This window comes from Macrotis lagotis, chromosome 2 (assembly GCF_037893015.1).
Source record: "Macrotis lagotis isolate mMagLag1 chromosome 2, bilby.v1.9.chrom.fasta, whole genome shotgun sequence".
In the NCBI taxonomy this organism is placed as follows: Eukaryota; Metazoa; Chordata; class Mammalia; order Peramelemorphia; family Peramelidae; genus Macrotis; species Macrotis lagotis.
Window position 1 is genome coordinate 289,621,337 of NC_133659.1, and position 24,070 is coordinate 289,645,406.

The 24,070-nt window shown below is 45.7% G+C and overlaps 1 protein-coding gene across 1 annotated transcript; it reads right to left on the minus strand.

Moving 5' to 3' along the window:
- Positions 1-1,769: 1,769 nt before the first annotated feature.
- ESYT1 (extended synaptotagmin 1) lies at positions 1,770-22,801 on the minus strand. The gene is made up of 31 exons (XM_074226405.1): positions 22,363-22,801; positions 20,629-20,670; positions 20,266-20,400; positions 20,079-20,152; positions 19,858-19,930; positions 19,593-19,682; positions 19,243-19,298; positions 13,748-13,871; positions 13,459-13,635; positions 13,200-13,282; positions 12,977-13,025; positions 12,556-12,642; positions 12,371-12,463; positions 11,987-12,058; positions 9,508-9,594; positions 8,749-8,898; positions 8,400-8,555; positions 7,771-7,947; positions 7,539-7,621; positions 7,371-7,419; positions 5,596-5,685; positions 5,388-5,483; positions 5,157-5,228; positions 4,979-5,065; positions 4,674-4,814; positions 4,399-4,541; positions 4,092-4,190; positions 3,865-3,996; positions 3,673-3,778; positions 3,518-3,567; positions 1,770-2,653 (listed from the first exon to the last, which is right to left on the minus strand). Exons 1-31 carry the CDS (start codon positions 22,726-22,728, stop codon positions 2,614-2,616), a joined length of 3,279 nt encoding a protein of 1,092 aa, XP_074082506.1. The 5' UTR covers positions 22,729-22,801; the 3' UTR covers positions 1,770-2,613.
- Between the last annotated feature and the right edge of the window lie 1,269 nt (positions 22,802-24,070).

Genomic DNA, 24,070 nt, shown 5'->3' on the forward strand with positions numbered 1-24,070 from the left:
TATATATATATCTTATATAATTGTTTAATATTATTGTTTGAGAAGTGTCTCTGCCTGTTGTTTATGTATACACACACACACACACACACACACACACACACACACACACATGTGTTTATGTGTATGGATAGAGAGCCAGAGCAACAGAGATAGGAGAGAGAGAGAGAGAGAGAGAGAGAGAGAGAGAGTGTGTGTGTGTGTGTGTGTGTATCTCAAATATACACAGTGAGGACCATTGCCAGTTGTCCTGACTTATGCCTTGCAGCTGGTCTGCAATGACTCTGGAAGAGAGCAGGAAGCTAGTATATTTGCAATAGCATAAATGGTATTTATATACACATTTTATATATGTACAAATATATATTTGGTATTTATATATAAAATATATACATATACCATATGCACACACATATATACATATATGTAGATATACAAATGTGTTTTTATATATACACGTGTGTATTTTTCTGCCACTATGGCTGTATGTCGAGTCTGCATTATGTGGCAGGATAGACATTGAAGGAGCAATAGAAGATGAATATTTTTCAAGCTAAAAATTATTGGTAGTTTTTTTTCTGTTGCATGGGCTTAAATTCTCATAGAAGAATCATGGATCTAGAGCTGGTGACTTGTTTTAAAGAGAGAGGAAACTGAGGCTCATCAACTTGTTCAAGTTCATAATGAACAACAAAAATGAGATTTGAACCCTCATCCTTGGACTACAAAGCCAGTGCTCCTTCTCTCTGGACTCTCACAATCACTTGAAACAAGCCTGGCCCTGGTTATTTCACTTTACCAGGGAAGCCTCCCAGAATTTATCTCTCCAGGGAAAAGTACAAGTCCATGGCTGAGAACATAAGCTCTGACATCATGAGTCAGCCATTGGTGTCTGCAGTTCACTCTCCACAGCGTCTGACAGTTGATACCAAAGCCCATTTGAAGAGAACCCATAATTGTTTTCTCTGAAGTTTGCTTCAAAGGGTCTCCAGGCCAGAGGCCCAGCATGTTTTTCCTGATGTTTTGATCATGCCTCTTCCTCTCATTTGCCTTCAGGGGAACATACAAAACAGCTGTTCTTAGCTATGAATTTCAGAAAGAACTCCCTGGAGAGGAAAGTTTGGGCCAGGTTTCAGATAGAGAGAGAGAGAGAGAGAGAGAGAGAGAGAGAGAGAGAGACTCTCAATGTTATAAATGGCTTAATCAGCTGTCTTTCTGACTGTGGCCAAGACACCCTGATAACAAGGACACTGGCTGACTTAGAATCCCTATTCTAAGCACATTCAAAAAAATGGAATAGTGGGTTGTGGAGGGTTATCAACTGTAACAATTGCTAGTTCACCCAGGTGTCTGCATCAGGTACTTCAGAGGGTCTGTAGCATTATAGCATCATATTATAAAATGGCAGTGAATTGGATTTGAACCCTGACTCTGTGTGACATTGTACAAGTCACTAACCTCTCTGAAACTTAGTTTTCTCATCTGAAATGAGAGGGTTGAACCAGAAGGATCTTAGGTTTAGACAAGCTTTAAATCTTCAATTGGATCCCACTTAGACTAAGTGCTTTGAAACTGGCTTGAGCCAGAACTTAATACACCAAAAAAGGGAATCTTGATGCTAGGGATGAGGAGAACAGATGTGTATTATTTATTTAAATTTGGAAATTGCATCTACTGGACTGGGTCAAGCTTTCTAACTCCATTTCCCTCCCCATACATCACCGAAGAAACAGATGATGCCCACTCTTGCCCTCAAGGAAAAGGCCATGCCATATATTATTGGTATTTAATATAAGATACAGTAGACAGGCAGAGTCGATGCAAACAAAAAAAGTACCAGAAGCAGATCTGGTTGTTGAGTCATTAGCTCAGGCACTTTAACAAAAACAAAAAACCAGAGTGTATACCGCAGGGTTAGTGAGGCCCTCAACTGGTACCTCACCTGATGGAGGCCTCAAGATTGACAGCAGTGAACTTGCTGCTCAGAGACTTGGATAGACTCCAAGGGTCCCCAGTTCCTCAGTTGTCACAAAGGGATTGGCCCCAGTACCCCAAAAGGCTGGACGGTAGGAGGACAAAGAGGGCTGGTGGAATCTGACCCCCACATGCAGCAGTCTTGGGGGAAGCCGATCAAGACTTGCAGACCCACCATCTCCCCAGCCCCCACCTAGGGCAGGGAAGGGAGTGACAAGCTGCCTAAATTAAAAACAAAGAGGTCTTTTTTAAAAAGCAGAATTTGGCATAAGCTAATGCCTTGGCTTGTGTTGCCAATGGCCAGGCACAGGTATGTAGGTCCCAGGGGAGAGGAGGAGGAGGGTGTGGAGAGGGATGATAGTGCAGGGTGGGGGTGGGGTGGGTCAGGGAGCAGCCAACTCGAGTACCTGCTCCAAATGCCCGAAAGAAGGGCAGGCCGTGCAGAGGGAGGTGGGGGAGTAACGTATGGTGTGGTCCTTCTCTTTGGTCAGGCTATGGCCCTCAGCCTGGGCCTAATGGGGGAAAATGGGGAAGGGTCTGGGGGGCTCAGCCTCAGCCCCCAGCTTTAGGCTCTTCACATTGAGGCGGTGATGCAGAGAGTCAGGCAGGGGTATAGTCTGGGGTGGGGGTAGCTCCTGGCTCCTAGCTGCTGTTCCTATCCTTGTCCTCCATGAGGTCATACCTGTAAAAGCAAGGAAAGGGATGAGTTTCTGGGTTCCTAAGGATAATGGTAGCAACTATCTATGTTTGTATAGCACTTTAAGTTCACTTTTTTCCTCATCTCAGTCAGTGAACAAGCATTTATTAATCTCCTACTATATGCTAGGAGCTAAGGATAAATCATTTCCAGCAGTTCTATTCTCTTTGGGTAGAGCATAAATCTCTCCTCTGAATGGTGCTACAGGTGACAGACTAGATGGGGATATCTTAATGTTTTGAGCTTTGATCTTGTTCTATTTGTTTGCTTTTGGAGGCAATTGGGGTTAAGTGGTTTGCCCAGGATCACAGCTCCTAAGTGTCTGGGTCTGGATTTGACTCCAGGGTCAGCAGACCATCCACCATGCCACCTCACTGCCCCTATCTGTTTTTCTTATTTTATAATTATAACATTCATGCTTTGAAGAAAAATGAGCCCATGAAGTAGTCAGTACAAAAGTGTCTGAGAATCACAGAAAGTCAAAGTTGAAAAGGCCTCCCTTTTCTAGAAAAGGAAAAGGGCTCAGAGACTTGAACCCCCATCTTCTGACTTCACCGCTTTTCCTATTGTGTCATATATTTATTTATTTGTTTGTTTGTTTGCTTCCCCACCTATTGTTGGGAAGGAAGTAGCACCTGAGTAGGATGCTGTCCTTAAGGGACATATTTTCCACCTCCACTCTAAGGTTCTTTAGACTAAAGTCTCTAGTCTACAGCCAAGATTTCCCACCTTCTAAACCTCCCACCCAAGATGAAGTCTTCTTTCTCTCTAGTTGGGTTCATAAACCACCACATATCTGGAGTAAACTTGTGGCTAGCTAGCACCCTCTGAAGCCATCCACAGACTTACCACTGAGCAGCACCCTGGGTCAGGTCCGTCTCCGATAGGTCGAGCTGCACCTGTCAGGAAGAGCAGGTTTTACCACTCGAGCCCTCCTCTAGGGGTAGGGCACCAGGGACCCCGAAGGTCTTCCCTCTGCCTGGCCCAACCCAGTCCCCTCTCACCTTCCCCAACAGTTCACGGTCCCTTGACATAAAGGAAATATTGGACTTCACAGAGACATCCAGCTTCCTTCGGAGGGCTTCATCCAAGGGCAATTCCCACTCAAACCTGGGGGGGGGGGAAGGGATCAGTAAGAGAGAGCAGGGTCCCTCCTTCACTCTCCTCACCAGCATCCCAGCCCAATGCCTTCTCACCTCTCACTGAACTCAGGGTTGAGAGTTCTCTTCTTTTGGGAGGTCTTTCTCTTGGAGCCCCGGTTCTTGTCCGGCAACAACAGCAAGGACACATAGGGGTCAGGAGGATCTCGGTTACTCTGACGCAAGCCCCTACAAGAAAGAGGGTAAAAGGAAGAGACTTGAGGAGAGGCAACAGGGAAGCCCAGAGCATGAAAATGGGGAGATGGAAGGAATTGGGGGCTCACCGACAGCTGTGGACAATGCTGACCAGCTTGCGTTCCTCACTGTAATACCAAACAGTCAACTTCACTTGGCCAAGAGGCCCAGCGGGGGCTTCAGATGGGCTGTGGAGAGAGACAGGAAGACAGACAGAGAGATATAGACAAAGACAGAGAGAGAAAGAGAGATAAACAGAGAGGCAGAGAGACAGATAGACAAAGACAGAGAGAGAAATGTGTGGGGAGAAAGGGACCAGAAGCCCACCTTCATACCCACTTTATAAATGCCTCCCCCTCCCCTCTAAGCCCTCCCCATCCAGGGTTTCATCCATACCTCTCACTGTGGGGCAATCGTTGTCGGAGTTCAGGGGCTGAGGAGGTGACAAGCAGCGGCATCCCCCAAGGCTCTACCTCCTCATTCAGGGGAGATGGACTATGGCTGTGAGCTTCCACCCCTGAATGCTGGGATACAAGAATCTGGGGTGGGGAGCAGAGAGTGGTTAGCTGGGCTGCAGAGCAGAACCCCCTTTATCACTCTCTGTTTTCCATTTCTTTCCTTCTTTCTGGCCCCTTCTTCACCCCCACCCCCCAAGTAACCCAGATACTTACCCCCAGCTGAGCTCTGAGTAGCACCTGCCCCTGTCCATTATTGAGAGAAAACCACTGATCCAGGCAAAGCTGGTCAGCGACAAGGAGCTCGTAGAGTTGCAAGGAAACTGAGCCCAGAGTACCAGTCCCCTCTCCCCGTACCTAGAGAGCCAGGGAGCAAAGGTCATGGGTAGGCATGATGGGTGAGTCACCTTTAGCATTTTGGACTGAGTTGGTTGAAACTAGAAATGGTGATGGTGAGGGGCTTCCCTCCTCCCCAGGAGTGAAAGGAAGGACTCAAAGAACTAAGAAGGAATAAATAGTACCTGAAGCTCCAAGCTCTCGATGTTTGGTTTTCTGATGAGGAAGGAAAAACTCTCATCCCATATTGGGGCTGAGGTTTGAGGGCAAGTCTGGAGGAGACAGTGAGCTTTTCATCAGTGGATAGAAAGACTCTCACAGACCTTCCTTCTTACATTTTCACCTGGCACCCTCACCCATTACCTTGGTCTTGTAAGAGACATCCCCCACGGTGAGGCTGGCGTATGGACTTGGGGGCTTGGTGCCCTTTCGGAGCTGGGAGGGAAATCCATCATTAGTCAGAAGGCCTCCCCAGGCCTTCCCTAGCTTGGAGGAAGCCACTGGACCTCCCCCTCCAGCACTCCATAAAACCCTTGTGGCTTCTGAGTGGAGGAGTGAGGCAAACTAGGCCAGGGCAGGAGGGAGAACACTCACTGGCAGGTCTTCTGCCCGCTCGAGGTATATGGAGAGAAGGGCAGCTGCTAGCTCTGCGCTCTTCTGAGTTTGGATAAGACTGTTCACCTGCAGCACCTGGAAGGAGAAAGTGGTTGAGAAAGCCTGAGGAATAGAAGGCAGGCAATTTTCCTTAGGTGAGGCCTTCCCCTGGCCCCTCTCCAACCTTTTCCCTGAGCTCTCCCTTTACCTCCTCCAGCTCTGTGGCAGTGGGGCGGGGTGTCAGACGCTCCAGGCGCAGATGCAGGCGACCTGATGGGACATCCTCCAGGGATAGCCACTGGAAATGAGGTAAATGGACTATTTTATGGAACACTCACACAGGACAAAGTCAGAAAAAGGGACATTGAAAGTCTCTCTTAAGAGCTCTAGAATTGATTGTGCAGCATGAGAGACACTGGCAGAAGACCACCCTGCATGGCATGCCCTCATCAGAGAGGGTGCTGCACTCTATGAGAGGAAGAATAGAAGCAGCTCAAAGGAAATGTGAGATGTGTAAGTTTGGAGTACCCATCCCAGGTGTTCATACAGGCTATTTGTGCTGGACCTGTGGTAAAGCATTCTGAGCTCCTATTGATCGGATTGATCACAGTCAGATACACTGAGTCTTGTCTCTAACATAGTGAGGCCATTTTGGTCTTCTTTGATAATGAAGGATAGGAACCAACCAACTTGATCTTTCCATTCCCACTAATTCTCTTCCTATACCTCCTCTGCTCTTTGTAGCTCAACTCCTGAAAAGGTCATCTCCACATCTACTATAGATGCCTCCATTTTCTTTCCTCTCATTCTCTTTTTTTTTTTGGTGGGGGGAGATATTTGCAAGGCAATGGGGTTAAGTGACTTGTCCAAGTTCGTACAGGTAATTATTAAGTGGCCTGAGGCTTGATTTGAACTCAGGTCCTCCTGACTCCAGGGTCGTGCTCTATCCACTATACTACTGACTGACCCCTCTCATTCTCTTCTTGACCCATTTCAATTCAGCTTCTGAACTTATTCTCCTTAAACTGTTATCTCCAATAGCTTCTTCTTCTCCTTGATATCTCTTCTCTCTAGGTTTTTGGGACATCACTGTCTCCTGGTTCCTGTCTCACCTCCTTTACCAGAACCTCATCCAGATCATTCCTTAAAGCTCATGATCTTAAAGATCATGTCACTCTCTGATAAACTCCAGTGGCTCCCTATTATCCCTTGGATCAAAATCAAAACTCTATGGTATTCAAATTTCCAAAAAAAACCAAAACCAAAAGCAAATTTAGTCTTTTTTCTTCTTCCTTGGGGCGGGGGGGAAGAGATAATTAGAGTTAAGTTTCTTGCCCAGGGTCACACAGTAAGAATCTGAATTTAGATTTGAACATATGCTCTTCATTCCAATGATACCGGCTTCCTGATTATTCCAGGAACAAAACCCTCCTTTGGGCATTCTCTCTGGCTGACTGTCATGCCTAAAATATTCAACTTTACTTATCAATTTCTCTGGTCTCTTTTAAGCCCCAATCAAAAATCCACCTTCTGTAGCAGAGTTTGGGAAAGGGCCATCTGGATATTTAAAACATCATTCATGTGCCATATAAAATTATTAACTTAAAAATTAGCCTGCTATATTTAGTCAAACAAATTTAGGAGAGGGAAGGGAGGGAGAAAAATGTAAAACTCAAAACCTTACACAAAAACCAAAAATCACCCCTAAAAAGCTCCTAGATTTATTGAATTTCCAGTCTGAGCCAGATCAAATGATTTCACATATTCTGTTCTATAGGAAGCCTCCCCTAACACCTCTTAATCCCAGTGCCTCCCCTCTGTTAATTTTTTCCTATGTACCTTGTACCTAGCTTGCTTTGCTTATATTTGTTTGCCTGCATCATGCATTCCATTGTGAGTTCCTGGAGGATAAGGACTGTCTTTGGTCTCTTTTTGTAACTTTAGTCCTTAGCATGGTCCTATTTACTGACTGACTGGGCTCACCTCATCGATGAAGCCGCTGCTGAGGACCCGAGTGAGGCTGACTTTACACCTGGAGGGAGACAGGAGGAAGAAAAAGGTAGAGCAGAGCTGCAGGGCTTTCCTAACCTCGGAGCCAGGAATAGCTTGACTGACCCACCCTGGCCCCAGCTCAGCCAGCCATCCCCTCACCGGCCCAGAAAGTCATCCTTGTCCAGGTCCTTGTCAAAGACATCCACCTCCAACTCCTGCCCAGGAATGGCTGTGACAATCACCTATTGGGAAAGCAGGGAGAGAGATTCCATTGGTGCTCTTTCCAAAGGTGCACAAAAACATCTTCACCCTTGAACTATTTCCTTGATGTCAGGGAAGGGGGGGGATGAAAACGGGGCAGGTCTGGGATTTGAGAAGCTGGAATCCTGACCTCAAAGACCTCATTCCAGCGTGGGTTGAGTTCCTCCCGTACTACCCGACTCCGGAAGCTCTTCCCAGCCAGCCGAAGCTTGACATAGGGATCTGATTTGCCTTTCACCAGTCCTCCCAGGAATCGGTCTTTGGCAATCAGATCCTGGGCTTCTAAGACATGGATTCGGAGCACACTCTGTGAAGAAACAAACAGGGAGAAACTTACTCCACAGCTAGTTCTGGAAAGGCTCTAGGCCACTTGGGCAGGTAAACCTATGAACAACTGTCAGGAAAGCTACACAAATGGCATCCTAGGACATCAGAATCAGGAAATCCTGAGTTCAAATCCCACCTTAAAGACTAGGAGACAGGACAGCAAGATGGCACAGTATATAGAGTGCCAGGGTCTGAGACACATTAAATGTGTGAACTTGGGCAAATCACTTCACTCTAATTGCCTCCTCCCCACTTCCCCCCCAAAAAAGACTTAATAGTCAAGTGGTCCTGGGCAAGTCATTTAACTCAGGTTCTCATTTATAAAATGCAATGGTTGGATTCCATGAACTCTAAGGTCTCTACTGACTTGAAATCTATGATCCAACAAGACCCAACATTACTACCTGGTCCCTGATCAGGATTCCCACTTGCCTCAGTCCCAAATTGGCTGTCTGGAGTACAATGGCTTGGGCGGGGTGGGACATCCACACTGCTACCCATCTGGATGCTCTCACTGACTGTATCCAGGAGACTGGGAGAGCTTGGCATGGTGGGCAAGTGCAGGTCTGATGTGTCCAAGTACATGATCTGCAGAGGGCAATGGTGATACAATGTCAGCTCAGCCAGCAGGGCTATTCCCATGACCAGCCTCCTCCCCTGGCAAATTGTGTCTAGGCATACCCCCCCCCCCGCTCTGCCATCAGTCCCATCCATCAGACAAGCATTTATTAAGCAGCAAACCACTCTTGCCACCCCAAACCCTCCCAAAGAACCTCCATACCCTCAGAACCAGTTTCATGTAGATTCGGGAGGTTGGGCCAGAACTAGTCAGTTGGAACCACTGGTCCAAGGTGAGATCAGCAGCAGTGAGCAGACGGGCCACAGGCAGGGTCAGTGCTCCCAAGGTCAAGGCCCTAGAGTCATCCTTCACCTGTGGGGAAATGCCAGTGGAGGAGCCACCGGAAAAAGGGAAAAATTTGGAAGGAGATGAAGGGAGAAGAGCATACTCTGGTCTTGCTCTACTTCCTTATTCTTATTTCCCACTACTTTCCAAGTGGTTTGGCTTGCTGAACATCAGAACAAAATATAATTACATATTATAATATATGTAGTATATAAATAATATATAATTGGAAAATGTTTAAAAATTCAATACAACATAGATAAGGTTAATTTTTGGTTTTTAAGTCAATAAGTAGCAGCAGCAGGCTGGAAGGTTGGTAACACTGTCATCTTCACAGCATCTCCTCCTTCCTCTCTGCCTATCCAAATCTTACCCTTCCTTCAAAGTCCAGCTCAAGCACACTCTCCTCCAGGAAGCTAGAGTCACCTATACATCACTCTCTCCCTTCCTCCTCTGACCTCCTTTAGAGTCTATGCCCCACAGTTTGGCACTTCGTTCTTCTTAAATTGTCCCCCCCGCCCAAAGCTAAGCTTCCTCAGGGTGAAGCGCTTGTAATGGGCACTCCAATAATTGATTGTTTTAAGGGAGAGTTTCTTCCCCACCCCCTGGCCTGAGCCTCATAACTCTTTGTCTCACTTGCACATCCAGCTCCTGGCTTCTTGGGTCCTGTAGAAAGAATCGGAAAGCTTCTTCCCAAACTGGGGAGTTGGTGTTATAGGCAGCCTGGGAGAGGAAGGGTAGAAGGGAGTGTTTACATTAGTCTTCATCCAAAGGTCCTTGTACCTGCTGCCAGGAAACGGTTTAGAAGAGGATTTGAAATGACAGTGAGCAAAGCTTGGCCCCAAAAATGGAGCTTGGAGAAGACAATGCCACTCTCTTTCCCCTACCCCACCTTGCAGAGATGGGGAGAGTGGGCAGTCCATAGGTATGGAAAATAGCACATAATGTCAGAATTTTATCAATGATCAGTTCTGCTGAATCCTATTTCTCTTCCTCTTTTAAAAAAATAATTCTTAAAAAGAGACTAACCTGACTGCAACAGAGATAACTGGTTATAAAGGTGATTAAATAGGATGGTGCCACAGTTTGATCTGCCTACTTCTTCCTCTTGGGAAAAAAATCAATAAAATCTATTTTTTAAAAAAGCAACATGTTTGAATTCTACCAAAACTAAACTACCTGTTTAGTGCCCTACCAATCAAAATTCCAAAAAAATTACTTTAATGAGTTAGAAAAAATTGTAAGTAAATTCATATGGAGAAATAAAAAGTCAAGAATTTCCAGGAATTTAATGAAAAAAAGTACAAAAGAAGGGGGCTTAGCCCTACCTGATCTAAAATTATATTATAAAGCATCAGTCATCAAAACTGTTTGGTACTGGCTAAGAAACAGAGTGGTGGAGGCAGCTAGGAGGCGCAGTGGATAAAGCACCAGCCCTGGAGTCAGGAATACCTGGGTTCAAATCCAGTCTCAAACATTTAATAATTAACTAGCTGTGTGGCCTTGGGCAAGCCACTTAACCCCATTTGCCTTGCAAAAACCTAAAAAAAAAAAAAAGAAATAGAGTGGTGGACCAGTGGAATATACTAGGTGCAAAAGCAGGAGATGATTATAATAATGTATTGTTTGATAAACCCAAAGAGTCCAGCTATTGGGATAAAAACTGCTGGGAAAATTGGAAGCTAGTATGGAAGAAACTTAGATTAGACCAACATCTCACACCCTTTACCAAGATAAGATCCAAATGGTTACAGGACTTAGACATAAAAAAAATACTATAAGTAAATTAAAAGATCAAGGACTAGTTTATCTGTCAGATCTATGGAAAGGGAAGCAGTTAATGACTAAGGAAGAGATGGAGAACATCACTAAAAACAAACTAGATGATTTTGATTACATTAAATTAAAAAGCTTTTGCACAGACAAAACCACTGTAATCAAGATCAAAAGAAATGTAGTAAATTAGAAAACAATCTTTACAACTAATGATTCTGACAAAGGACTCATTTCTAAAATATACAGAGAACTGAGTCATATTTAAAAAAAATCCATTCCCCAATTGACAAATGGTCAAAGGATATGCAAAGGCAATTTATGGATGAGGAGATCAAAGCAATCCATAGCCATATGAAAAATTGTTCTAAATCATTAATTATTAGAGAAATGCAAATTAAAGCTTCTCTGAAATACCACCTCACACTTCTCAGACTGGCCAATATGACCAGAAAGGATAATGATCATTGTTGGAGGGGTTGTGGGAAATCTGGGACACTATTACATTGTTGGTGGAGCTGTGAACTCATCCAACCTTTCTGGAGAGAAATTTGGAACTACGCCCAAAGGGCAACAAAAATGAGCATACCCTTTGATCCAGCAATACCACTACTGGGTCTATACCCTGAAGAGATGATGAAAAAGGGTAAAAACATCACTTGTACAAAAATATTCATAGCAGCCCTGTTTGTGGTGGCAAAGAATTGGAAATCACGTAAATGTCCTTCAATTGGGGAATGGCTTAGCAAACTGTGGTATATGTATGTCATGGAACACTATTGTTCTATTAGAAACCAGAAGGGATGGGAATTCAGGGAAGCCTGGAGAAATGTGCATGAACTGATGCTGAGTGAGATGAGCAGAACCAGAAAAACACTGTACACTCTAATAGCAATATGGGGGTGATGTTCAACCTTGATGGACTCACTCATTTCATCAGCACAACAACCAGGGACAATTTTGGGCTGTCTGCACAGAATACTATCTGTATCCAGATAAAGAGCCATGGAGTTTGAACAAATTTCAAGGACTATTCCCTTTAATTTGGGGGGGGGGGGGGACAGACATATCATTTGATCTTGTTTTCTCTTATACTTTTTGTTTCTTCCTTAAGGATGTGATTTCTCTCTCATCACACTCAATTTGGATCAATGTACAACATGAAAACAAAATAAAGACTGACAGATTGCTTTCTGTGGGGGGTGGGGAAGTAAGACTGGGAAAAAATTGTAAAACTCAAAACTCAAATAAAATCTTTAAAAAAAAAAGCAACATGTTTGAAATGGAACTTTTCCCAGATCAGCAGGTATCTCCTCTCTGTTATGTCTCTTGACCCTCTCACCTTACTTTCTCGAGTCACATCTTGAACAGAGAGCTGCACCATTGGGTTGGGTTCCTTGTTCCCTTTCTTCAGCTGGGAAGGAAGAAAAGCAATCTTTTAACCAGGAGGAATAAAGAGAGGTAGGCTGGGGGTGTGATAGGGGAAATTCCAGCCATGTATGTCCTAGCTTCCCTCCTGCAGCTTCTAGAACAAGCAGGTAAGAATTAATTAGGAGCAGGACAAAGGACTCTGTATAACCATCACTCTTTCCCTTCGTTCACCTATTGGGAATAGAAAAAGTCAGAAAGTGAGTGCTGAAATCTTCACCCCATCTCTCTCTTGACACATACAACTTCCCTTATAGCCCAGGTTCCCTGCTTACACCCAATCAATCCCCAAACTCACAGGTAGATCCTGGGCCCTGTCCAAGTAGACAACCAAGATGGCAGCTGAAGGGGGTTCTGGTCGGGAAGAAATGCCTCTATTCCATTGCAGTACCTGGGAGGAAAAATTGGGAACAATAGAATTCCACTCTCTTTACTACAGGTTCCTTCCCCTCCAGGTACCTATTCCCTATCTTTATCCATTACCTGGTCCAGTTTATCGGCATCTGGCATCAATGATAGCCACTCTAGTCGAAGGTGCACTTGGCCCTGTCCTCCTTGTAAGGGGAACCACTAGAGGTAAGAGGAAACATAGTAGAGAGATGATGAGGTAGAAATGGAGCCAGATTCCCAGACATTCACCTCCTTTAAGGTTTTTTTTTTTTTTAGGTTTTTGCAAGGTAAATGGGGTTAAGTGGCTTGCCCAAGGCCACACAGCTAGGTAATTATTAAGTGTCTGAGGTCAAATTTGAACCCAGGTACTCCTGACTCCAGGGCCATGCTTTATCCACTGCACTACCTAGCCACCCCCATTCACCTCCTTTAAATTAGCCATTTGTTTATTTTCCAATGCTCAATGAATGAGACTTACAGACCCAACCCTTCCCACTCAGCTCTTCTCACTCACATTATCCAACACTTGAGCCTCAAGCACCTTCCCCAAGTCCAGCTTCATTCTGAAGGAGAGGGGAAAAGGAGAGGAGAATGCCATTATTATTTCAGAAAGTCAGCAAACTCTGCCCCTCCAAATAAATGGGGGATGGGAACAAGGCAGGAAGGGGAGCAATGAATGCCACTGAGTCCAAAAACATACATTTCAAGAGTCCACTGGGGATGCCACCAGTTCTCACCTGCCCAGAAAGTCATCTTTGTCAGGATCCTTGTCAAACACTTCCACTTCTATCTCCTGTCCCGGAACCTCATGTACCATCACCTAAGGAGGGGGAGAAACTTTCAGTGAGTATTTTCTGAGTGGCTAGAGACTCTCAAACTATCCCCTAACTACTGTGAGGCCCTTCTCTTCCTGAGCTTCTGTCCTAAATCTACTACCCCAATTTTCCAGGTTTTCCTCATCCCTCTAACCCAAGACCCACTTCCCCAGCTTCCTACCTCATAGGTCTCTCCCCACTGAGGGTTTAGGTCTTCGTTAATGACACGGCTGCAGAACACCTGGGTCCCCACTCGAACTATGGCATATGGATCCGATTTGCCTTTCATCAAACCTGGGACATAGGTGTCCTTGGAGCTCAGAGCCCGGGCAGCAAGCAAGTGAATCCGTACAATACCCTGGAAGGGAAGGGAGGGTCTAAGATGAAGTATCTCAGGGCTCAAAGGAGAGCCTTCTGGAAACAGGATCTCTTGGGGCAGGGGATCTGGGTGGGGAGGGGAAGAAACATACCCGAGGCAGTGGAGATCGAAGTTGGGCCACATCCTGCAAGTCTGGAACAAGAGGTACCAAGAGACGGTTGGGCAGGACAAGGAAAGCAGCAATAGAGTCCATAATCACTGTGTCAGAAAGAGAGCTGAGGAAGGAACAGAGAGGAGAGATGGGCATCAGTACCTGTCTTGGCCTCCTGATTCTCTGGTCCCCCTCCACCCTCAACAGCTGCACCTCTCACCTGCCTGAAAAGGGAAGGAACCTTTTAGCCCCATCCTGTCCTCATCAATGTTAACTTTCCCTGCTTCTCTTCAGGTTTTCTTTCTGATTTCTCCTTTGATGAAGAGATGCCTTTATTGGTTCCTCTACTCTAGCTCTCATGCCATACATTTCTTCCAAAGTTCTGTTCCAAGATTTCTCTCTCCCTTGAAGCAATCCAATCATCCTATTCTTATGATTTCCATTTTTGCCTCCATGCTAGATAGAGGTTCTTAATCTCATATTTGTGGTCTTGTTTTTCTTTTTAATGTTGATAACTATGTTCCAATATAATTGGGTTTTCTTTGTAATACAATATATTTTTATTTTATTTAAAAAAATTATTCTGAAAAGGATAAAACCTATTCAGAGGTTTTAACAATTTGTGTCCAAAAAGGGTAAAGAATTCCTGGCCTATGCCATTATCTCTAATTTCATCTCTGGCCTTAAAATCTCTCAATCTTTAATCAACAAGCATTAAAGTACAGTAATGGGGTTACACATTTGTTTTCTAACAATTTTACAAAGCTATCCCTGCCTCCCTTTCCTCCACCCCTCTATCCCCAGTATTCTAAATACAGGGAGAAGACAACATGTACACATGTAAGTTAGTTCCAGGGGAAGGCTAGAAGCTGAGGGTGAGGGGAGGATAGGCACTGAGTGGAGAACAGAAAAGCTCTCAAGTAGGAAGTGGCTTCTAAGGTAAATTTTGAAGGTTTCTAAGAGGTAAGAAAAGTAGTGCATTTTGGGTTTCAGACCTCTGAATGACAGGTAGATATTTTCACAAAATGTTACTTCAAATTCAATGTATCTAAAACTAAATTAAGTTTCCCTACACCACAGTATCCTGACAGGATTGAACTCCCAACTTAGTAGCAATCTCAGTCAGCTCTGTGTCCTCTCCACATTTGATCAGTTCACTATCTATACCTATACTCAATTTATTGACGACTCTTAATTTAAGAACTTTCTTTTTCGCAGATCCAACATTTAGTTTAACATTTGAGGAAATCAACTTCAAAACTCCCTCCTTGGTATGTGTTGTGTTTTTAAAATAAAGATTGCATGATACTATAAACAAAAAGTTTCCCTGTCTACATCCTCCAGTCAATCCTCCCTTTTTACTTGTCTATTTTTGTCTGTGCATGAAATCCTCCATCTTCTCAGTTCCCTAGTCTAGAAATTTCAGTCTGAGGCTAGGGTGTGGGACAGAAATCAGACCTGTGATTTCATTAGTATAAGAAACTCTCCGGTGAGGCAATTCCCAAAGCAGGTCAAGTCTTTCTCTGATTTATACTCTTTGAGAGCTAACCTCAAGACTGAAAGATAACTGAGCAAGCAACATCATGAGTCAGAGGAAGGATTTGATCTTAGGTCTTCCTGACTTTCAGACTAGCTCTCTCTCTCTCTCTCTCAAACAGCAACAAAACTCTCAGTAAACATGATGGCCAATCCTAGAATTTTTGTGGGCCCCTTCTTCCTCATTCCCTAACTTCCAGGGCTGTCCTGAGTCTCATCGATAGAGAATATTCCCACTCTCCATTCATCAACTCTTCACTCACAGCACCACTCCCAGATATTTTTCTCCTCTCTTCTGATTTGTCAAAATAAACTCCAATTGGTCTTCCTGCATCCCCTCCAAGTGCATTCAGCTGTCAAATGGATATTTCCAGCAATATTCAGTAACCAGTATCACTTCTGTGACCAATAAACTCCAATGGTTGCCTATTGTCTTTACAATAAAACGCAAACTCCTCCAGCTGCCACATAAGGCTCTTCACAATCTGACATCAATCTAGCTTTCCTCTTCTACATGTAGGGTAACTATTCCCTTCTCCAGTCACATGGGGCTCTTTGCTGCTCCCATTCATTAAAGTTCTCACTTCCACCCCCCCCTAGGAGGCCCTGCCTCCTTTCCAAGCTCCACTTCAATGTCCCTTCCTACTGGACATCTTTCCAGATCCTTCCAGTTGTGAGGTACCTCTGATTTTTCCCTAGAAAAACAAAGCTTTTTTGAATCCCCAGTCCCTAATAGTGCTGGGCAGAGTGGTTAGTAGTAATTGGTATTCTTTGTTAAAGTGGATGCTCATAGTCTTCATTGATACACTGGTTAATAACAGGAGGAGAAGCTCATTCTGCACAATCATTTGAATCCACTGTGTGTGTATGTTTTTCCTTTTTTGGATTGAACCTATAATTTTATAAGTGTGGGAAGCTTCTGGCAAGGAATTTCCTTCAGCAAGGCCAATCAGTCTTTTCTTAGCAATTGATAGTCTTCGGGAATTGCTAGAGGAACAGAGCCAGGATGTGGGAGAACTGGGGCTTAAACCCAGGCGTTTCTGACTCTTTGGCCAGCTAGACTAGGCCAGGGTTGTGTGACCCCTCCCCATCAACCACTCCTTTGGGTTGTTTCCATAGATTCTTTGTTCAGAGTGTCTCTCTCCCCCACTTTGGTTTTATTTACTCCAAAATGGAAACAAAAAACAAAATGAACAAAACCTCCTAAATAAGACCCTACTATGTGGCAGAGGGCCAAGCTAGCTACTGCACTAGATATGTTGTCATTTGTCCTTGTTCTCAAAGAAGACCATGACATTGGGAAGGTCATGACTTGCAAGTGAAGTGGATTTGAGTGAGGCAGGGCTGTGCAAAGTCACCAGCTTCACTCTTTCCTCTGGAGCCATCTGGCAAGATATAAATCAGGATGCCTGGAGATGTCAACAGATGCAGTGGGAGACCTTGGACCAATAATTACTTTCTTATCAACTCCACAGTTTAGAAAGCTACACTAGATATAAAGAAAACATCATGAAAAATAGCGTGTGCTCTCAAAAAGCTGAGGTTCTGTTTGGGGCAACACACACACACACACACACACACACACACACACACACCCTGATATAGATATCTCTATAATGCATCTAGAATACACATACAAATATACTATATACATACATACATACATATATGTATATGTATGGTGTATAGATATACTTAGACACACACATACATATACACACATGATAAATGATGAAGAGGATATAACAATTAGCACCTGGGGGAACAGGAAAGGTTTCTCATAGGAGGCATTCTATTAGAGGGCAAGGGTCCAGGAGGGAGAGAATAGCAGGTATGAGGGTCCTTCTGTGTAAATCACAGAGGCAAGAGCAGAATAACAAAGGACCAGTTTGGCTGGAATGCAGAATTTGTGAGGGGGAATAGCACAAGGTAAAGACTGGGAGAGTGGACAAAAGCTCAGCTGTAGAGGTTTTAAATGTCAGGTAAAGGAATCTGCATTTTATCACAGGAGCAACATTTTTGTCCAAGGGGATGACAAGTCAGAACTTGCCTTAGAAAGAAGACTTTGGCAGCTGTTTCCAAAGAGGCATTCAAGTTGCATGAAAGTAAAACCAGAAGAAAAAAAATGGAGCCAGGCAGACCCCTGAGAATGCTATTTATTATAACAAAGAGTTTGGGAAAGAAGAAATGAAGGCCTGGCCTGAGGCAGTGGCTACAAAAGAGGAGAGAAAGAGACTGCCTTCAATGTCTTATGGAGGTAGAGTGGACAGGACTTGGCAACTGGTCAGAATAGAGAAGACTCCTTGGCTCAGGCTTTTTCTTCTATGAATAAGAATCAAAGGTGGCACATTTTATACTTTATCTGTAGATATCATCTGTAGATAATAATATACCTATATATAATATCTAAATATAAAATTTCTATGTATTTATCTATATCTTCCTAGATGTAAATATCTATATAATACATTTTGAATACATAAATATATACATGTATATATGTATGTGTTGTATATATGTATATATTTTATATATATACACACATATAAATACATATATATGCTTAAATGTATAGATTAAGATGAGTTCTTAACCTTCTTGTGTCTTGGACCACTTTGGCAAGCCTGCAGATCTCTTCTAAGAAGGTTTTTATTTATTATTATTATTATTATTATTGTTGTTGTTGTTGTTGTTGTTGTTACTATTTTTAGGTTTTTGCAAGGCAAATGGGGTTACGTGGCTTGCCCAAGGCCATACAGCTAGGTAATTATTAAGTGTCTGAGGCTGGATTTGAACTCAGGTACTCCTGACTCCAGGGTCAGTGCTCTATCCACTAAGCCACCTAGCTGCCCCCCAGAAGGTTTTTAAATGCATAAAACAAAGTATTACAAAGGAAAACAATTGCACTGAGATAATATCAAAATATTAGTAATGAAAAATAAGTTCATAGATTCTAAGATGGAAGTGAAGAAACAAAATTTATCAATGAGAAATTTTTTAAAAAAACAAACAAAAGGATTATTTTAATCATCCTTTTTCTTTTGTGTTGACATAATAATGGAGGGAAAGATGAAACCTGGGTACAAGCCTGGGGTCTGACATTAGATCTGTGCCTGTGCCTATGGGCAAATCACTCCATCTTTCTGAACCCTGGTTTCTTCACATGTAAAAGGAGAAATAATACTGGTCTAGCTATCTACCAGAACTGTGTGATCAAAGGAATGGCAAAAGGTGATTGCAATACTCATATTCCATCAGGGAGACCTCTTCATTCTTCCTTCCTTGCAGCCACACTTCCCTTTGCACACTAAGTCTTATCAACTCCTACTTAGACTACCATTATAATGTTTTACTGATACTTTTTTGGCATCACAACTATCTCCCCAATATATGATCCTCCCATATATACAAGTATAAGAACAGATCAGCAAGATCTCTTCTGACAGTATATCCAACATTCCACATCCATAGTCCCTCACATTTCTGAGACGAGGAAAGTTTCACACCTAGGCTCATGCAATAAGTTGAATGATCTCCTTTCAATTTAATCTTTCATCATATCACTCCTTTGATTAGAATCCTACATGGAACCCTTATCAATAGGTTAATGCTTAAACTTATTCTGATGCTCAAAGATCTCCATAATCAGAAGATCATTCAAGAATTGGAAGGAAACTTAGAGTCTAGTCATTTCAAAGATGAGGAAATAGGGTTCAGGAGAAGGTAGTACTTGAGTTGAGACTTGAAGGAAGAGGGGGAATTCTCTGTCTACAAGATGAAATCTACACTTATCCTGACTTTCAGTGACTTCCATAATTGCAGGATCATATCCAGAAAGCCTCCTCTATCTTATCTCCTCTTTGTAGAATGGCCTTCCTATGCTTCTCTGCATACCTTATTCATCCATAGCACAATGCAGAGTATTTTGAAAGTAACAATAAATACTTGTTAACTAATACCTGAGACCTGGAATGTCTAACAGATTGGTCATCCCTGTCCAGTTGATGTCCAAGGTCTGAAAAGAAAAGAGTAGGCATATATCATATTTTTAGGTGGAACTCTGAGTTGATTGTTCAACTCTTTCCTCCCTCCCCCAACCCAGTCCCCTCTCCCCCACAGCTGGCAATTCCCTTTCTCCTAGATCTTGTTTCCCCTGGGATCTTCTTCAGTTAGTTTTATCATGCATACTGGAGGAAAGAAGGTCCTAGGGCTGTCCACTTCCCCAGAGCTGTGAGTCATCACCTTTCTCCTGGGTCTTTTTCTCCTCCCACTGCCCACCCTTACCCTTTACCCTCCAATTTCTCCTTACTGGACGGCGGATAAAGAACATGGAAACAGCTCCAACAATAGGAAGGTCTCCCATAAGTGGTTCAAGGATCACTCTTAAGACGCCATGAAGCTGGAACAGCGAGAGAAGGTCAGTCTCCCCATCATGCTTTACCTAACCATACCTCTTGCCTCTATGCAAAATATTTAATTAGGACTTCCCCAACTCCAACCCTCTATTTTCTCCCAGCTTCTCACAACTTTGAGCTAAGATACCCTAACAGAGAGGTTATTATCATATAACTTACCTGCATACCCTTGACTCCAGCTTTACAGAAATATTTCTTTACTTCCACATCAATCTGCACATCACCTACATAACTGGGGGAGATGAGGGGAGGAAGGGAAGAGGCAGAAGAAAACAAATAATAATAAAAGTTTAAGTTTTAAAAGGGCTAAGTGAGCTTAGGAAGAGAAGAGTGAAACCAGGAATAGATAAAACAGAGTGAGGTGATGGGGAAGAAGGTACCTGACATTAAGATCAAGCAAGATCTGCTGTTTGTTTTGGCCAGTGTGAACCTTGACTCCCAGGATACGTAAAGGCTAAGAAGAGAATGGGTGGAAGACAACAGACATTTGGTGTAAGGTGGTGTCCCTGTGAACTGACCCCCAAACTGGACCCTCCCTATCCTCATGACCTGAACTATCCACCTCACCTTTTCACCTAGTTCCACACGGGTAAATGTGAAAGTCTGCAGATGATTATTGGATGCTCGAACAGCTGGGGCCACTGTTTCTGCCAAGAGCTTCTCCATATACTGACCCAGAAAGGGCCAGGCCTGGGCCACAATCTTGGGATGACAGAGAAGGAGTCATGGGGAGGATCACTCTGTCTCTTCTTTATATGTCAGGGTCTCTCTGAGAACCCACCTTCTCTGCCCCTCCCCCCAAAAAACTCTGGGGACAAGACTAGGTTTGATCCGGGAGTGATGGGGTCAACACCCCCTCCTGGCTGCCTGGGGAATAAAAGTCTCAGCCACTGGTCAGAGAGGATCTGCCCCACCCACTTGCAAACTCACCTTATTCAACCACTCAACCTTTTCCACATCAGGGAAGCTGACCTGGAAGAAAAGAAAAACATCCGTTTGGACCCTATAGACTAGGGAGTCTTAAGTTTCTTCTGTATCATGGTGTAGCTCTGCTCAGAATGGTTTTAAATGTGTAAAATACATAGGATTACAAAGAAAACCAAGTGCATGGAGATAAAGACACAATTTCCCCCCTCCAAGGTGGTGGAGCCTGGGTTAAGAATGCTAGAATTAGATCTCTCCTCCGTCTGTGGTATACGGTTTTGCCTGTGGTGTGGGTCAGGAAACGCTTGGTTTGCCTACGTTCAGGGTGCCCACTGGCAGTGAAGGTTTTGTCGGTGGGGTTGAGTTAGGGTGGGGACAGGGGGCCACAGAGTTTCACTTCCACTAGGACTACTGGTAGGCCATGCTAGGGGTGATTGCTAGGAGGGGGACCAAGTCAAGGCCGGGGCAGCACAGGAGCCCCTTTGTGTTCTAATGGCTCCCTTGCGTGGGAGGTGGCAGTCACAGCTGCTGGGCTGAGGGATGCTGGTACATTCTTGAGCAGGAGGAATCCTCCCCGTTGGACAGCGGTCCTTGCAGCACTAGAGGATACCTGGAAGTTACACTTTCCCTGGATCCTACCTGGGGAGGCTAACGGGTTAACCTAAACACAATAAGGGAATTGGCCTGGCTGAGGCCCCTTTTTCCTGGGGGGGGGGGGGGAAGAAGTTTCCAGGGCAGAGACTGGGAGAGGGGGTGGGGAGCGGGCGCTGAACTCCCAGAGCAGAGCCACTCTGAGGAGCCCAGAGTCCACTTTGGTTGCCATTCCCTTCCAGACCAGACCAGGCAGCCCAGTTGGAGGGGGGGGGGGTGTAAGGGAGGGGCCCAGCTTGCTTGTGGGCTCGGGCTCTGTTTCCCGCTAATGCCTCCTGGCCTGTACGACTACATCCGGTCTGTTCCTACACTGCAGAGAAAGCCCTGAAGATTTCCGAGTCCCCACCCTTCCCCACCCAGACCCCCAGACCTCTCCAGTCCAGGGGTCTGAAGACCTGGGTGGGGCTGAAGTCAGGAGGTGGGGGAAGGGTGTGGACAGCAGACACTGCAGCATCTGCACACATCCCCCTCCTCTCTTCCCTTTCTCTCTCTCTCTCTCTCTCTCTTTCTTTCTCTCTTTCCTTCTCTCTTTCTCTCTCCCTCTCTTTTTCTCCCTCTCTCTGTCTCTCTCCCCGCCTGTCCTGCAACCAATCACAACCACTACCGCAGTCCAGGTTGGGGGAGGTACAGAAGAGGGTCCATTCAGGGGGTCAGGGATGCCCAGGGAGAAGAGAGGGAGGGGAGGGTGCCAAGTCGATGCCCCGGGGGCTGAGCTCTGGGCACCTGGGAGCTGTAGAGGGTGGGAGGTACAGGGCAGGGGGGGAGGGGCGGGAAGAAGGGCCGGACAGGGAAATCCCTGGGAGTAGAGCCAGTGGAGAAGATGACGGAGATGCCCGTGGGGGAAGGGAGGACGGTGCCACACCGGGAGCGGCTGAGGTGGCGCCCTGGGCGGCAGGGGTCCCAGGAGGTGGTCTGGGCCAGGTAAGGGTGCGCGCGGGGCGGGGGGCTCCGGAGGGCTAGGGGCCCCGGGGGGTGTACGCGGGAAAGGGAGAAGCCAGTCCTGGCGGGAGCGCGGCGGGCGGCTGGAGATCCGGATCCCGCAAGAGTGCAGGGGGTCTGGGGAAGGCGCCGGGGCGGGGGCCGTCTCACCCAGGCGGGCAGCTCGCGGTGGCTCAGGTAGAGGGTCTCCGCCGTGAGCTTCTCCTCGTTGTCCAGCAGCTGCCGCGCCGCCCGCAGGCTCCGCTCCTTCTCGCCGCGGACCCGGCGCCAGCCCAGGTAGAGGGCCAGGCCGAAGAGCACGAAGCCCACGCTGAGCCCCAGGGCTCCGGCCAGATAAACGGGCACCAGCACCAGCAGCCTCCGCCCGAAGGAGCTCAGCACGGCCAGCGCCTCGCCCGCCGCCCCGGGCGGCGGCGGCGGCCCCGCGGGCTTGGGGTCCGGCTTGTCCGGCGCCTCGGGCAGCGGGTCGGCGGGGCCGCCCGCGGGGCCGGGACCCTTTCCAACGGGCCGCTCCATGGTGCCAACGCCCGCACTGGAGCCCAGCTCCGCGCTGCCCCGCCTGGCTGCCCCGATCCCCCAAGCCAGCCCAGAACCCCGGGGGCGGGGCGGAGACTTTAGGCCACGCCCCTTGCGTGGCGCCCATTGGCCCTCGTCCAAGATTGGGGAGGAGTCACGGGGCCGGGCCACGCCCTCCAGAGGGGGGGGGAGGCGTGGAATTCAGAGGCGCAGAGCCCTCTCTGATTGGGCGACGCAACACCAGGGCGGGGACACTCACAGAGATAAGGAAAGGAAAGCGCTAATTGGCTCGAAGGCGAGGAGGAGGCGTGGCGCACAATTTAAAGAGGGGAGGCCGGAGTAGGCGGTGTCCCCACGTGGGATGGGTGGGGCTCATGTGCGACTCCAAGGCCAGCTTCCCCTCCCGCTATTGCTCCCCTTTGGCCCAGCTCAAGTTTTGTGGCTGCTGGGGAGCGCCGCTACCCCCAAATATGGCTCGGTGAGGAGGGCTAGGCTGGGCATGCTGACCCGTTGCTTCCAGGGGGCCTGCCACCATCTTCGTTTTCCATTAACCCCATGGGCATGTCAGTCAGCGGGAGGCCGTGGAAAGAGAGCCTTGGATTTGAAGCCCCTCACCCTCAATTCAACTCGTAGCATTTTGCAATCTTGCTGTTTGCTACCTCTGTGACTTCCGATGTCCGATGAAGGGGTTAGCCCTAGATTATCTCAAATCTGGGAGAGTTTCAATGTCAAGGCCAAGAAGAAAGGATGAAGGGCTGGGACAGTCCAGCGGACATGACCGCTCTTGAAAAAATGGTCTTTTTAAATCTCTGAAGGGTTACTTTATATAGAGAGAAAAGTCCTTTCTGTCTCTGCCATAGACATTTAGGGAAGAAATGAACTTGCAACAGGAAAGGATGAATTAGTTAAATCTTTGTCTTTGATAATAGGCAGGGGGAGATATAGATGAATTAAATCAATCAACAAATATTTATTAGGCTTCTACTATATGTCAAACACTGGTGGAATTATGGGTGAAGCATGATAGAAAACAGCATTCCAGTAATATTTTTTTATAAATTCATATATATATATGAATTTATAAAAAAATATATATATATATATCTTAAAACTCTTTCCCAAAAGAAAGGTGGACAAAGAATTCTCAAAAGATGAATCTCAGGCCATAGGAAAGCATTCTCCATATCACCAAAAGTAAGAGAAATGCAAATCCAAACAACCCTGAGGTTTCACCTCACACCCAACAAATTGAAAAAGATGTACCCTCCCCCTCCAAAATTGGGAATAATTGATGTTGTAGGATTGTGGGAAGATAGGCATACTAATGCATTATTGGAGGAGC

Bases quoted from the DNA above. Each gene is read 5' to 3' on its own strand.
- ESYT1 (XM_074226405.1), bottom strand. From the start codon at position 22,728: ATGGAGCGGCCCGTTGGAAAGGGTCCCGGCCCCGCGGGCGGCCCCGCC. The intron at 5,484-5,595 runs GTAAAGGGAGAG...TTCTCCTTCCAG, and splicing joins CTGCCACAGAGCTGGAGGAG to GTGCTGCAGGTGAACAGTCT. The intron at 4,542-4,673 runs GTAAGTATCTGG...TCCCCACCCCAG, and splicing joins TACTCAGAGCTCAGCTGGGG to ATTCTTGTATCCCAGCATTC.